Source organism: Muntiacus reevesi, chromosome 1 (assembly GCF_963930625.1).
Source record: "Muntiacus reevesi chromosome 1, mMunRee1.1, whole genome shotgun sequence".
In the NCBI taxonomy this organism is placed as follows: Eukaryota; Metazoa; Chordata; class Mammalia; order Artiodactyla; family Cervidae; genus Muntiacus; species Muntiacus reevesi.
The window spans coordinates 77734686-77748916 of NC_089249.1; the positions used below are offsets into that span (position 1 = coordinate 77734686).

At 38.5% G+C, this 14231-nt stretch overlaps 1 protein-coding gene across 1 annotated transcript in view; it reads left to right on the plus strand.

The window, feature by feature from the left end:
* The window catches only part of LOC136144587 (YY1-associated protein 1-like), a 38397-nt gene that overhangs the window by 731 nt on the left and 23435 nt on the right, over positions 1 to 14231 (plus strand). Inside the window, 2 exon segments of the mRNA XM_065902466.1 lie at positions 1214 to 1735; positions 7680 to 7778. Coding sequence (XP_065758538.1) covers positions 1240 to 1735; positions 7680 to 7778 — 595 coding nt within the window. The 5' untranslated portion in view covers positions 1214 to 1239.

The following is a 14231-nucleotide window of genomic DNA, read 5'->3' on the forward strand; positions in this document are numbered from 1 at the left end:
AAGCAGTTTAAAACTAACCTTATAGTTCAAGTTCTTAGAGAGCACTTTTATGTTGCCGTCCTCTAGTCCAGGTTTTCATCTAGTGCCTCGGTAGATGGGCATTCAGGCCTTACTTGAACATTGTTAGTGATGAAGAACTCACTGTAACACAAGGCAGCACGTTCTATTCTTGGACCTATCTTATTGAGAATAAAGTTTTTTGGGGTAATTTTCATATAATGCTCTTGGTCCAACCTGCATAGAGTATGCACAAAACAGGAAGTTCACACACTCATTCATTCATTCAGAGAACAGTAGTTACTGATTGTCTCCAATAGGGCAGATATTGCTGAGTCCTAGGGGTACTCATTGAAAGAATCTTTTCCCTCAAAAAGCACATAGTTTGTGGGGGGCTGATGGGAAAGAGCCAAGAAGCAATCATAAAAGTGGTACGTACAAAAAAAGAGGTTTGCAAATAGATGCTATAAGAACATATGAGAAGATAACCTCCACTTTAGGTTGGTGTTGCCATTAAAGTGTGATAATTGGAATTGAAGTCAGCTATTCAGAAATAACATAGCATACACAAAAGTTAGGAATCTCTCTTGTTTTCAATACAAAATTTTTGTTAATATAGTCTAACCTTTATAAACAACCACACTTTGCTTTTGGATTCTTTTTGTTAAGGGAAATACCTGTTTATAAAAGCAACAATGGCAAACATTTATTGATCTAATAAATTACTATTTAATGATGGAAGTGCTATTTTTATTTCATTTTGTAGCTGAAGAAATGAAATTCAGGTAAAGTAACTTATGCAAGGTCACAAAGCTTACTTGGGAAACAAATCCAGGTGGTTTGACTCCACAGTTTGCTCTCAACATCACGTTATCCTACCTCCCTGATGGTAATAGTAATAGCTAACACTTACTAATCATTTACTATTTAATTCTTATAACAACTCCATAAGGTTAGACAAATTATTATCTTTTATAGTTGAGGAAACCAGAATTTGGATAGGTGAAGTCACTCAGGCAAGATAACACACTGATCAGTAATAGAGTTAGGATTTGAACTCACGCATTCTGTCTCTCACTTCCCACCTAATGGGAGATTGCATTTGGTGTAAAGTACAGTGTTCATGTTTGAAATTGAATAAGTAAAAGTATATCTGAGGAAATTTATTACCATTAATTAATAGGAAGGTGATAAGAAGCTGCCTTTATCCTTTTAGGATGGAACAAAAGTGGGACTTGGAAAATGGTGCCCTGTAAGAAGAGAAGAACTGTATTGATAGAGTCCCCACAGAATCAGGGCAACCAGGAGGAAGATGACTTAGACCTTCAGTCAGCTGTTAAACCAGAATCTGACCAAGGTAAAGACCTGGGGTCAGTGTCCCTGTCCTGGAGTCCAAGTCATGGCAGAGCAGCTGACCTTGACGTGCAGGATGCCAGAATTCAGCTTGATATGGAGGACCCATCTTTGAGCTCTAGGATGCTCACTGACAACACAAATGTTGCAGTTTTGGAAGCTGTGGATGTGGCCATCTCTCTGGGAGTCACCCTACCTTCCTTGGAGTCTTCTCAGCCTGTAAATACACACATTGGTAAAGGAAAACTTCAGGCCACTAACTCAAGGAGAGGGAAGAAAATTACACTCAGACTTGGGTCAGTTACTCAAGAAGACAGAAGCAATCATCCTATCGCAAAGGAGCTTTTTTCAGAAAAGCCTAGTGAAGAAGTCAAGGAAGAAGGAGGTACGACATGGAAGATCTTTGGCTTACATTGACCTTGTTAGTACCAGCTTGTCATTGCACTCCCTGCAGTGCCTTTACAAAATAGCATTTCTGAAAGGGGATGCTGGTTGGGTTTGGAATTGGAGCCTTATCTTTGTAAGGGTCAGCACTGAACATTATGAATGGGTAGAAACTTTCTTCTCCCCTCCATTTCCTTGATCATCTTCCATATCCTTTCCTTTTTTTTTCTTTTTTTTTTAAGGTTTCTTGGTTGTGGTGTGTCTTTGTTGCTGCACACAGGCTTTCTCTCGTTGCAGAGAGTGGGGGCTATTCTCATTGTCATGTGCAGGCTTCTCACTGCAGTGGCTTCTCTTACTGTGGAGCAGGGCTCTAGGTGTAGTCAGTAGTTGTAGCACACAGGCTTAGTTGCCATGCGGCTTGAGGGATCTTCCTGGAGAAGGGATCAGGAACCAGTGTCCCTTGCATTGCAAAGTGGATTCTTAACCACTGGACCACCAGGGAGGCCCTCTTTCCTTCCTTTTTATCTTTTCATCATTTCTGTAGGGATGAACTATGTATGGCCTATTGATATTTGGTGGCTGTTTATGAAGTGGGCCTTGAGGAGGGGCAGCAGCTATAAGGGAGAGACGACTGCCTGTGACATTTGGTAAGGCCCTCCAGAGATGCCATAACCCTCAGGCCCTGAAGGATGAATTGTGATTTGATGGAATGGTGGCATGGAGTTTTCTTAGCTGAAGAACAGTCTGAGCAGAGGCAGGAGACGTAGTGAAAGATGAGTTCAGAGTGTTAGAGTGTGTTTAGATTGTGATGGGCTTTGTTTTTTGTGCTTGAATGTTTGAACTTTTCCTGAAGGTTATAGCTCACTAATAAATAAAAGAAGCAGAAGGCATATTTCTGACCTCAGAATGTTTATAGTCTAGTTGGGAAGAGAAGACACAAGCACCTAATTCATTTGGTGCAGTATAAGACAATATGTGATTGAATGGAAGTGAGGTACAGGTAATTAGGATTTTTGAAACTGGATCTTGGTGGATTGATAGAATTTGATGGTTTGGGGTAAAGGAGTGGAAATAGAATAGCATTTTCTACAAACACGTAAAAGTGCTGTGTTTGTATGGGAGCGTAACACTGTTTCAAATAGAAAGGATAAATACAGATTACTATACAGAGTCATGCTGTTATGCCTTTGAGACCTTGTAAAGTATTGATGTAGGATGTTGGTGGTAAGGATAGAGAAGAAAGGGTGTGTCTTAGAGACATTAGAAAGAAAGAATTAATATTACTCAGAGATTGATAACATTTATCTGGGTTGGGGGATGGTGAAGCATGCTTTCTTGGGGAGGTATTTGAGGGGTTAAAATGAGTTCAGCTTTAGATATGCGGAGTGTGAGGTGACACTGGGGCCATCAAGGAAAAATAGAAAACTGAGATTGAAGTTTGATAAGAGATAGAACTAAAAAAGTTTTCATTGTGGTTCTTCTCATGGAAAGGAACATGGCAGAAGATGATAGAGAAGGGTAAACTTGAGAAGTATCAATAATAGTGAAAGTCAAGGAGGCAGGAGAGTTTTAAATGCAGGTACTTTATATAAAACTTAGTGACCAAAAAAAAAAAAATCAAACAAAAAAAAACAGTGACAAAGGAGATACATTGATACCTGAGAAAAATGTTACATTTAAAGGTTGATCTTTGAGAGCAGATTTAGGAGAGATTTTGGGAAAAGGAAATCAAATGATGAAATTAAAGTGGGAAGGATGAAAGTCCCCATGATAGTTTGTGCAGTGGAGTGAAAATGGAAATAGCTAGCCTTGCAACCGCATGACTTAAATTTTCTCCTTGGCTGTGGTGTGTTTGTGACATGAAGACCAAAAGGAATGAAGAAAATGCAGAATTAGAGTGCTAGAGACGGAATGTGAAACTCAGCAGGGGTTCTAGGGGGTTTAATTGTCAGTTAATATCCAAGAATAGATAAATAAAAAATATCAAATGTAGATAAAATAAACATGTTTGTTTTAGTATTATCAGTAATGCTACTACCCCTCATTAATCTGGATAACTGAAAGTTGATTCTCCCACCTTGTAATACTTCTGTTAGCTGTATGTACAAGTAATACCACCATCTCAGTGGCTCTGTGGTAAAGAAAATCTGCCTGCCAGTGCAGGAGATGCGGGTACAGATCCTGGGTCAGAAAGATCTCCTGGAGAAGGACATGGCAACCCACTCCAGTATTTTTGCCTGGGAAATTCCATGAACAGAGGAGCCTGGTAGGCTGCAGTCCATGAGGTTGCAAAAGAGGTGGACACAGCTTAGTGACTAAGCAAATAATACCAGTCAAAGAAGTACATTTTGACTCCCTTTTACCACCACCCCGTCCCCACCCCCACCCCACCCCCGCCAAGTAACATTATTTGGTCAAATAGACATGTCACATAAAAAGCAGAAAGGAAGAAAGAAGAAAGATTGAGAATTCATATATGTGCATTTTGGAAAATATTGGAAAGTTGAAAGAAAAAAATAAAAATCACTCATAATCTTACTACTCAGAGTGAAAGTGAAAGTTGCTCAGTCATGTCTGACTCTTTGCAACCCCATGGATAGTCCATGGAATTCTCCAGGCTAGAAATACTGGAGCGGGTAGCTGTTTCCTTCTCCAGGGGATCTTCCCAACCCAGGGATCAAACCCAAGTCTCTCGCATTGCAGGCAGATTCTTTCCCAGCTGAGCCATCAGGGAAGCACAAGGATACTGGAGTGGGTAGCCTATCCCTTCTCCAGGGATCTTCCTGACCCAGGGATCCAACTGGTGTCTCCTGCATTAGCAGGCGGATTCTTTACCAACTGAGCTACCAGGGAAGCCCCAGAGTAATTGCTGTTATAATTTAGTGCCTATTCTTTTTGTTGTTTTGCTTTCGTTTAAGTAACGTTTTGGTTTTTTGATTATGATTATGTGGGGAAAAAAGCAGAAAAACATCTAGGTTATTCTGAAGTATCAGCGTTGTGTTACAATCGATATACACTGTTAAATTATGTTTCTAGGCTGCAGGTGTTAAGTGACTGAACCTTTCTCTGGATTGGTGTTTATTCTCACAGAATTTTAATTGTTCTTTTAAAATTGATTTACATACCCTAATTTCTCCTTGAGTCTTTTTTTCTCCTTTCTTTGCCTTCTAAAAATGATTAACTTAGGTAGATTTCAGCTTACAATCGATTGGTTTTTACAGTTTTCAGCTAATTATTTTCATGTTACCAATTCGAAGCTGTTAGGCTAGAAGTAAGCAAATTACTTCTTGGATTGATCCCTTGATCATTATGTAGTGTCCTTCCTTATCTCTTGTAATATTCTTTATTTTAAGGTCTCTATATAAGAATTACTATGGAATGTCTTTTTCCATCCTCTCATATTCAGTCTATATGTGTCTCTAGGTCTGAAGAGTGTCTCTTGTAGACAGCATGTGTATAGATCTTGTTCCTATATCCATTCAGGAGTCTGTGTCTTTTGGTTGGAACGTTTTATCCATTTACGTTTAAAGTAATTATTGATATATATGTTCCTATTGACATTTTCTTAATTGTTTTGGATTTGTTTTTGTAGGTCTTTTCCTTCTCTTGTGTTTCCTGTCTATAGTAGTCCCTTTAACACTTGTTGTAAAGCTGGTTTGGCGGTGCTAAATTCTCTTTTAACTTTTACTTGTCTGTAAAGCTTTTGACTTCTCCATCAATATTGAATGAGATCCTTGCCAGGTAGGGTAATCTTGGTTGTAGGTTTTTCACATTCAGTACTTCAGATATAGCCTGCCATTCCCTTCTGGCCTGCAGAGTTTCTGCTGAGAGATCAGCTGTTAATCGTATGGGGTTTCCCTTGTGTGTTGTTGTTCAATTGCTAAGTCGTGTCCGACTGTTTGTGACCCCACAGACTGCAGCATGTCAGGCTTCCCTGACCTTCACTATCTCCTGGAGTTTACTCAAACTCATGTCCGTTGAGTAGGTGATGCCATCCAACCATCTCATCCTCTGTCTCCCCCTTTTCCTCCTGCCATCAATCTTTCCCAGCATCAGGGTCTTTTCCAATGTGGCCAAAGTATTGCAGCTTCAGCTTCAGCATCTGTTCTTCCAATGAATATTCAGGATTGATTTCCCTCAGGATTGACTAGTTTGATCTCCTTGCTGTCCAAGGGTCTCCAAGAGTCTTTTCCAACACCACCATTCGAAAGCATCAATTCTTTGGTCTCAGCTTTCTTCATGCAGCTTTCTTCATGGTCCAACTTTCATGTTGGACCATAGTCATCCATACATGACTACTGGAAAAACCATAGCTTTAACTATACAGACCTTTTTTGGCAAAGTAATGTCTCTGCTTTTTAATATGCTTTCTAGCTTTGTCATTGCTTTTCTTCCAAGGAGCATCTTTTAATTTCATGGCTGCAGTCACCATCTGCAGTGATTTTGGAGCCCATGAAAATAAAATCTGTGACTATTTCCACATTTTCCCCATCTATTTGCCATGAAGTGATGGGACTGGATGCCATGATCTTCGTTTTTTGAATGTTGAGTTTTAAGCCAGGTCTTTTCACTCTTCTTTCACTCTTACCAAGAGGCTGTTTAGTTCCTCTGCTTTCTGCCATTATAGTGGCATTATCTGCGTACCTGAGGTTGTTGATCTTTCTCCAGAGTCTTGGTTTCAGTTTGTGAGTTATCCAGCCAAGCGTTTCACATGATATACTCTGCCTGTAAGTTAAATAAGCAGGGTGACAATATACAGCCTTGATGAACTCCTTCTCCAATTTATTTATTGCTTTTCACTTGCTGCTTTTAATATTTTTCTTTGTTTTTATTTTTTGTTAGTTTGATTAGTATGTGTCTTGGCATGTTTCTCCTTGGGTTTATCATAAGTGAGATTCTCTGTGCTTCTTGGACTTGATTGACTATTCTTGACCATGTTAGGAAAGTTTTCAACTATAATCTCTTCAAAAAATTTCTCAGACCCTTTTTCTCCTCTTCTTCTGGGACCTCTATAATTCGAAATGTTGTTGTGTTTAGTATTGTTCCAGAGGTCTCTGAGATTATCCTCAATTTTTTTCATTCTTTTTCCTTTATTCTGCTTTTCAGCAGTTATTTCCACTATTCTATCTTCTAGCTCACTTATCTGTTTTCTACCTTAATTATTTGAGTATTGATTTTTTTCTAGAGAATTTTTAATTTCAGTAATTGTATTGTCTGTCCCTGTTTATTTTTAAATTTCTTCTAGGTCCTTGTTAAATGTGTTCATTGATTCTGTCATTTTTTTCCATTCTGCTTTCAAGGTTTTGGCTCATCTTTACTATCATTACTCTGAATTCTTTTTCGGGTAGTTTGGCTATTTCCTCTTCATTTATTTGGTCTTGTGAGTTTTTACTTTGTTCCTTCATTTGCACAGTATTTCTCTATCTTTTCATTTTTTGGTAAGTTACTGTACTTGAGGTCTCCTTTTCCCAGGGTTTAGTGTTGTGTTCCTCCTTCGTTTTGCTTTCTGCCCTCAGTGGATGAGATTGGTCCAGTGGGTTGTGTAGGCTTCGTGTTGGGAGGGACTTGTTCGAAGGAAGGAAGGAGCTTAGGTTAGTAAGGAGAATAGGTGAGATGAATCAGCTATGTGAAATGATTTGTACGCTGGCAGTGAGGGAAAAACAGAAAGACTAAGTTGTGTAAAAACTGCAGAATGGGGAGTTCCCTGGTGTTCCACTGGTTAGAAATTGTTGCTTTCACTGCTGTGGGCCTGGGTTCAGCTCCTGGTCAGGGAGCTAAGATATTGCAAACCTCGTGGCATGGTCAAAAAATAAATAAAAAGTAGAATCTTCAGAATAAGTGTGCTTTATTGGAATAGATTCTTATGGTGCTGAACATCTTAAATATTCTTTAGAGAGATGAGTTCACGGTTGGGAAAAGGTGTCTGAAACATTTTCTTTTCCTAGAGGAGGCAAATGATGACAATCCAGAATATAATTTCCTGGAAGAACTTGATGAACCAGATGCAAAGGATTTCTGCACTGACCAGGCAGTAAGAATCACCAGTGAGTCTGTGTTTATTATGAGTCGTGCTCTTGACTTTTCCACATCTACTTTTGTTTACTTTGCGGATTTTTGAGGGTGAAGCTTGTAGCCCACTTAGATTAAGACATTTAAGTTTCCTCTATCATTTATTTCTATAATTCTTTAAATTTACATATATGTTCAGGAATCCTTTCAGTTTCTCATTTATACATCCCACAGTCACGTATTGAGTCCAGTATTTGGCAGCGATTGTACCGAAATGAGTAAGACATGGCCTCTGCCTGTGGGATGTCAGCTTAGCAGGGGATATAGACAGAAACAGCTACAGTACACAGTGATAGGTGCTATAATAGCTTGTGTATAAGGTACCCTGGTGGCCCAGAAAAGGGTATATAGTGTCCTATGTATACTATCGCTTAGGGAATGATTCACAAAATGAAATGTTTCATCTTAGTTTAGAGGGAGCAATAAGAAATTTTTGGCAAATGGGGCCAGAGAAGGATATTGCAAATAGAAGAATGTCTGCAGACCATGAAATTATGAAACAACAATACATGTGTTTCGAAAATAGTAAGTTTGATTTAGTTGTCTGAGTGAGTGATGATAGAAAAGTTAAGCAGTGTTCAGGTCTTGGAGAACCTTAGATTTGATTTTTGATCTGTCAAAAAGGAGAGCTCAAAGAATTTAAGCAATCCAAGAATCTGACTTGGATTCTAGAAACATCACTTTGATTTAATGCTAGTTTAATTTATTGATTTGGTGGGTGAAGAGAGCAAGATTGGAGGCATGGGAAACAGATAACTTGGCTTGAGTCATTTTTTAAAAAATTGTTCATTGCTAGTTTGCCAATAATGGATAACATGTTTCGTGAACTGTTGATTTGTATCCCCTGTCCTGGGATAGTAAACACCACATTTTGCGGGTAAAATATTGGCTGTTGACAAGGTTATGAAGAAGGCTTTATCAGTATGCTCAAGTGTTTATTATGTACCTAAACAATGCAAGTCTTTGTCCAAAGAGAATTATGTGAGCATAGTCCTTTAGGACTTAACGGTTTGTTTTGTTGCTTTAGTTCATCTTTCATCTCAGTTTTGAGATTAGAGTGCCTGTTTTTAATGAAGGTCTTCCATTTATTTTGGTATGTTATGACAGTTAAGGTTAGAGGAAGAATCAAACAAAAAGTGTAGAAAGAAAAGGCTGGAGGATTCTTGCAATAAAGTAAACCAGAGAAAAGAAAATGTTACTAAGAAAATCATAAGGAAGACAAATACATTTATAATACTGTATTTATTGATACTGTAAATTTATGTTGTCTGTTTACAGGGTAAATCATCTGTCATTATATTAATATTGTCTTATATGATACAGAACAGTGTAGGTATATGTGTCAACTGGACATGAAAAATGAAAAGATGATGTGATAAAGAAATTCATATTTATTTACTGGTATAAGGATTCATGCACTGATAATGAAGAAGCAACACTATGATGGCTTGGTGGTAGCCTAGTGTAATTGATAGGATTGCTTCACAGTACCCTGGCCTATAGATGAATGAATTGTTACAGAAATTTTATGGCATACAGTATTATAGTCCTTAAAAAAACTAAGATTGTGGCATCAGGTCCCATCACTTCATGGCAAACAGGAGGGGGATAGGTGGAAGCAGTGACAGATTTTAGTTTCTTGGGCTCCAAAATCACTGCAGATGGTGACTGCAGCTATAAAATTAAAAGATGTTTGCTCCTTAAAAGGAAAGCTATGACAAACCTGGACAGCATATTAAAAAGCAGAGACATTGCTTTGCTGACAAAGGTTCGTATAGTTAAAGCTATGGTGTTTTCAGTAGTCATGTATGGACCATAAAGAAGAGTGGACATAGAAGAATTGATGCTTTTGAACTGTAGTGCTGAAGAAGACTCTTGAGAGTCTCTTGAATGGCAAGGAGATCCACCCAGTCAATCTTAAAGGAAATCGACCCTGAATATTCATTAGAAGATCTGTGCTGAAGCTGAAGCTTCAATACTTTGGCCTCCTGATGCAAAGAGCCAACTCTTTGGAAAAGACCCTGATGCTGGGATAAATTGAAGGCAAAAGAAGAAAGGGACAGAGAGGATGGCATGGTTAGATAGCATCACCACTCAGTGGACATGAGTTTTAGCAAACTCTGGGAGATAGCAGAGGACAGGGAAACCTGGCGTGCTGCAGTCTGTGGGGTTGCAAAGACTCAGACACGACTGAACAAAAGTAACATTTAGTCAATATTCATGTACAGGATTGTAAACATTGTTACATTTTAAAAAATATGAGAGGCTGATACAAGGTTTCTCTGATTACAAGAGAGAGGCATACCATAGGTAATGTAACTCTTTGAAAGCAAAGTTATACGTCAGTAATAAAGCTAACACATTGTTACTTTTATATTAAATATCACTGTATGTAAGGGTAGGCTCTTCATTTCAGTAGAAGTCTTGCACATGGTGTTCTAACACTTAGGCAATGATAATGATAATGACACAAAAACATCTTATACAGTTCTTGCCATACAGTTATTAGATTTTCACAGAAAGACACACATATATACACAGCAGGTAAGTTTATTAACTGTTGGCATGGTGACTATTTACTGTTCATTAAGTAGAAGTGGATCATGAAAAATGCCTTTATCCTCCTTGTCTTCACATTGAGTCAGCTGAGGAGGAAGAGGAGAAAGAAGGGGGGTTGGTCTTGCTGGTGCAGGGGAGGTGAGACAGAAGAGGTGGTGGAGGCTGATGAGGAAGCAGAGAATGTGACATCGTGGAAATACATTGTAATTTTTGTCTGACTTTTTCGATTTTTCATTTCTCTAAAAATGTTTCTGTGTGGTACCAATCCGTCTCCCACCATGTGCTTTGGTTTCAGAGTGTGTATCATGAAGTCTCCATGTAAAAGAAATGAAAAAAGAGTCTTGAATAATCAGAACTCTTCTGCCAGATTGTCTTATGTTAGTTTGTCTTATATCAGTGCTCATTGGCACTGGTTTGGAAGCACTCATCTCCATCAAGTCATCTTCTGTTAATTCCTGTGGTGTGGCGTCTGTTAGCTCTTGAATTTCTCTAAGATCCAAAACTTGAATCTCTTTACCCCCATCTTTTTGGTGCCATATTCACAATCTCTTTCATGATTTCCTTGATTGGCTCTGTCGTAAATCCTGTGAATTCATGCATGGCTTCTGAACATGGTTTTCTCCAGTGGGGATTTGTTGTTGCAAGTTTGATGGCTTTCTTGGCTTTTTCCCTAACAGTGTTGGCATCTTCCATAGTGTAATCCTTCCTCCAGACTTACGTGATGTTCTCTCCATAGGGGCACTTGTGTATTGGTGATAATCCCTTCCGTAGAATATCATGTGTAGGCTGATTCATGTCCATGTATGGCAAAAACCACTACCATATTGTAAAGTAATTAGCCTCCAACTAATAAAAAAAAAAAAAAAAGAATATCATGTGTAATGCTCCTTTAAGGTCCTTATGACCCCTGATCTAAAGGCTGAATTGGAGACAGGCTTGGAGGCAAGTAGACCACTTGATGCCTTCAGTGTTGAATTCATGGGGTTCTGGGTGGCCAGGGGCACTGTCTGATATGAAAAGAAGCTTAAAAAATAAGGTATTTCCTGACTTCAGGGACAAAGCATTGATGGAACCGATTCAGAGAAAGGGCCTTCTTTTTTTTTTTTAATATCCAAAGACTGGTAGCTTCTGTTTTATCTTTTCCATTCAAGGCTCTGGGCGAGCAGCTTAATAGAGAAGGGCAGTCCTGGTCATAAACCTGACTGCATTTTCACAGAACAGTAGACTTAGTCTCTCCCTTCCTGCCTTAAATCCTGGTTCTTGCTTCTCTTTCTTACTAATTAATGTCCTTTGTGGCTTTTTTTCCCCCTCCTCCAGATTAGGGCATTTTCATCTGCACTAAAAACCGATCAGGCAGATACTCCTTCTCCTCAATGATTTTCTTAATGCCATCTGGGAACTTGTCTGCTGCCTCTGCATTAGCAGAGGCTGCTTCTCCTGTTATCTTGACAGTTTTTAAGCCAAACCTCTTTCTAAAATTATCAAACCATCCTTTGTTGGCATTAAATTCTCTAGCCTTATGTTCTTCACCTTCCTTTTGCTTTAAATTGTATAATGACTTTGCTGTTTCTCAAATCGTCTCAGATAGGTATGTCTTTCTTATAGCGATCCTCCACCCACTTAAAAGTTGCATTCTCTCTTTTTTTTTCATTTTAACAGTTTTTAATGAAAGCTGTAGACAAGATGACTTTATTCCTGCATCTTCTCAATTGTTTCTTCCTTATATTTGCCCTTGTTCTTTCCTACTTGATAAAAAAGTATTTTGCAAAAAGCACTAGGTTTTTGCACCTGCTTGCATAGCTTCAGCTATGGCTTCATGAATTTCCTTTTCTTTTTTACAAAGGTCCTTAAACTGGCTTCGTTTATCTTGAAATGGTAGCAGTCTCTGGTACCTATCAAGCAATTCAGTGTTCTCTTGCAATGTCATGACTGTGCTTCTTGGGAGCACTTCCCAGCATCACTAGTGGCACTTCGTATGGGTCCCATGGTTGTTATTCAAGGTCTGTGGTATTGTGCTAAACTTGATGAAGAATACCCAAGAACTGCAAGAGACCACTTTTTTTTTTTTTCACTTTTTACTATAGTATGCAATCACAGAGTTTGGCAAGCTTCCCATGGTTACATATGTTTTCTTCCCACGTAAGCATTTTCATGGCCTCTCTGATGTGGCCTTTGAATCTGTTTGGGGAACAGGTGACAGGGAGTTCATCAATTCTGCAGATAGTGTGTCCTATTCTCAAACACCTCCTCAGTTAACGTTTTCCTTATTGAACTTGAATCTATCTTTTATATTTCTCTTTTTGTCCATTGTTGCTAAGAATGTAATTTACCCCCAAATGTGCATAGTATGTTTCTTTTCCTACATTTTTTTCTTTACTGTGCTAAACATACCAAGTTTCTTTAGTTCTATACATTTCAGATTTTCCACACTTCAACCTCCAAGTTAACCTTCTTCTGGATTCTAGCCTTTGTTTTTGAGAAAATTTCTCCCTCATTACATTTTATCATGAAACTTTTCAAACATATGGAAAAGTTGAAAGAATTGTACAGTGGGCACCCATATTCTCACCACCTAGTTTCTATAGTTATCTTTTCATATATTGATTATGCAAGCTCTTCACTTATTTCTCTATCCATCTCCTAATCTTTCTTTTTTTTTTTAAGCATTTCATAGTGAGTTGTAGATATCTAAACCTTTCATCATGTGTATCATGAATTAGGGGCTTCCCAGGTGGTGCTTGTGGTAAAGAACCCACCTGCCCATGCAAGAGACATAAGATACCACAGGTTCAATCCTTCGGGAAGATCCCCTGGAGGAGGGAATGGCAACCCATTCCATTATTCTTGCCTGGAAAATCCCATGGAAAGAGAAACCTGGCGGGCCACAATCCATTGGTTTGCAAAGAATCAGACTGAAGCGACTTAGCCCACATGCATCATGAATTAGAACTGAATATTTGTTTACAGTTTTTCTTTTTAGGTATGTTTATACACATTATCGTATAGAAATCTTAAGTGTACTGTTCAGTGGGGTTTGATGAGTGAAACCCCTAACAAGATAGATATTTATCACCCCTAAAGTACCTACTGGCCCCTCAAGATCAGTTCCCTGACCATTCTCTCAGGTGCAACCACAGTTCTGTTTTTTTCTATCACAGATTAGGTGTTTGCTGTTTTAAAACTTCATGTAAATGGAATCATGTAGTATGTGTTGTGTTATGTAAGGCTTCTTTCACTTAGCATGTTTCTGAGATTCATGTGTATTGCTTGTATTATTTAATTTCTTCCTTTTTATTGCTGAGTTGGATTCCAGTGTAGAAATATACCAATTTGTTTATTTTTCATCAATCCCCAGTTGTTGATGGACACCTAATTCTTTCTAATTTCTGGCTGTCTTGAATAAAGATAGCTCTGAACTCTCTTGTTTTTTTTTTTTAATTTATTTTTTTAATTGAAGGATAATTGCTTTACAGAACCTTGTTGTTTTCTGTCTGACATCAACATGAATCAGCCATAGCTGTGCATTTGTTCCCTCTCTCCTGAACCTCCCTCCCATCTCCCTCCCCATCCCACCCCTCTAGGTTAATACAAAGCCCCTGTTGGAGTTCCCTGAGACATACAGCAAATTTCCATTGGTTATCAATTTTAAGTATGGTGATGTAAGTTTCCCTGTTACTCTCTCCATACATCTCACCCTCTCCTCCCCTCTCCCCTTGTGTATAAGTCTGTTCTCTATGTCTGTTTCTTCATTGCTCCCTTGCAAATAAATTCATCAGTACCATCTTTCTAGATTCCATATATATGCGTTAGTATACTATATTTAACTTTCTCTTTCTGACTTACTTCACTCTGTATGATAGGCTCTAGGT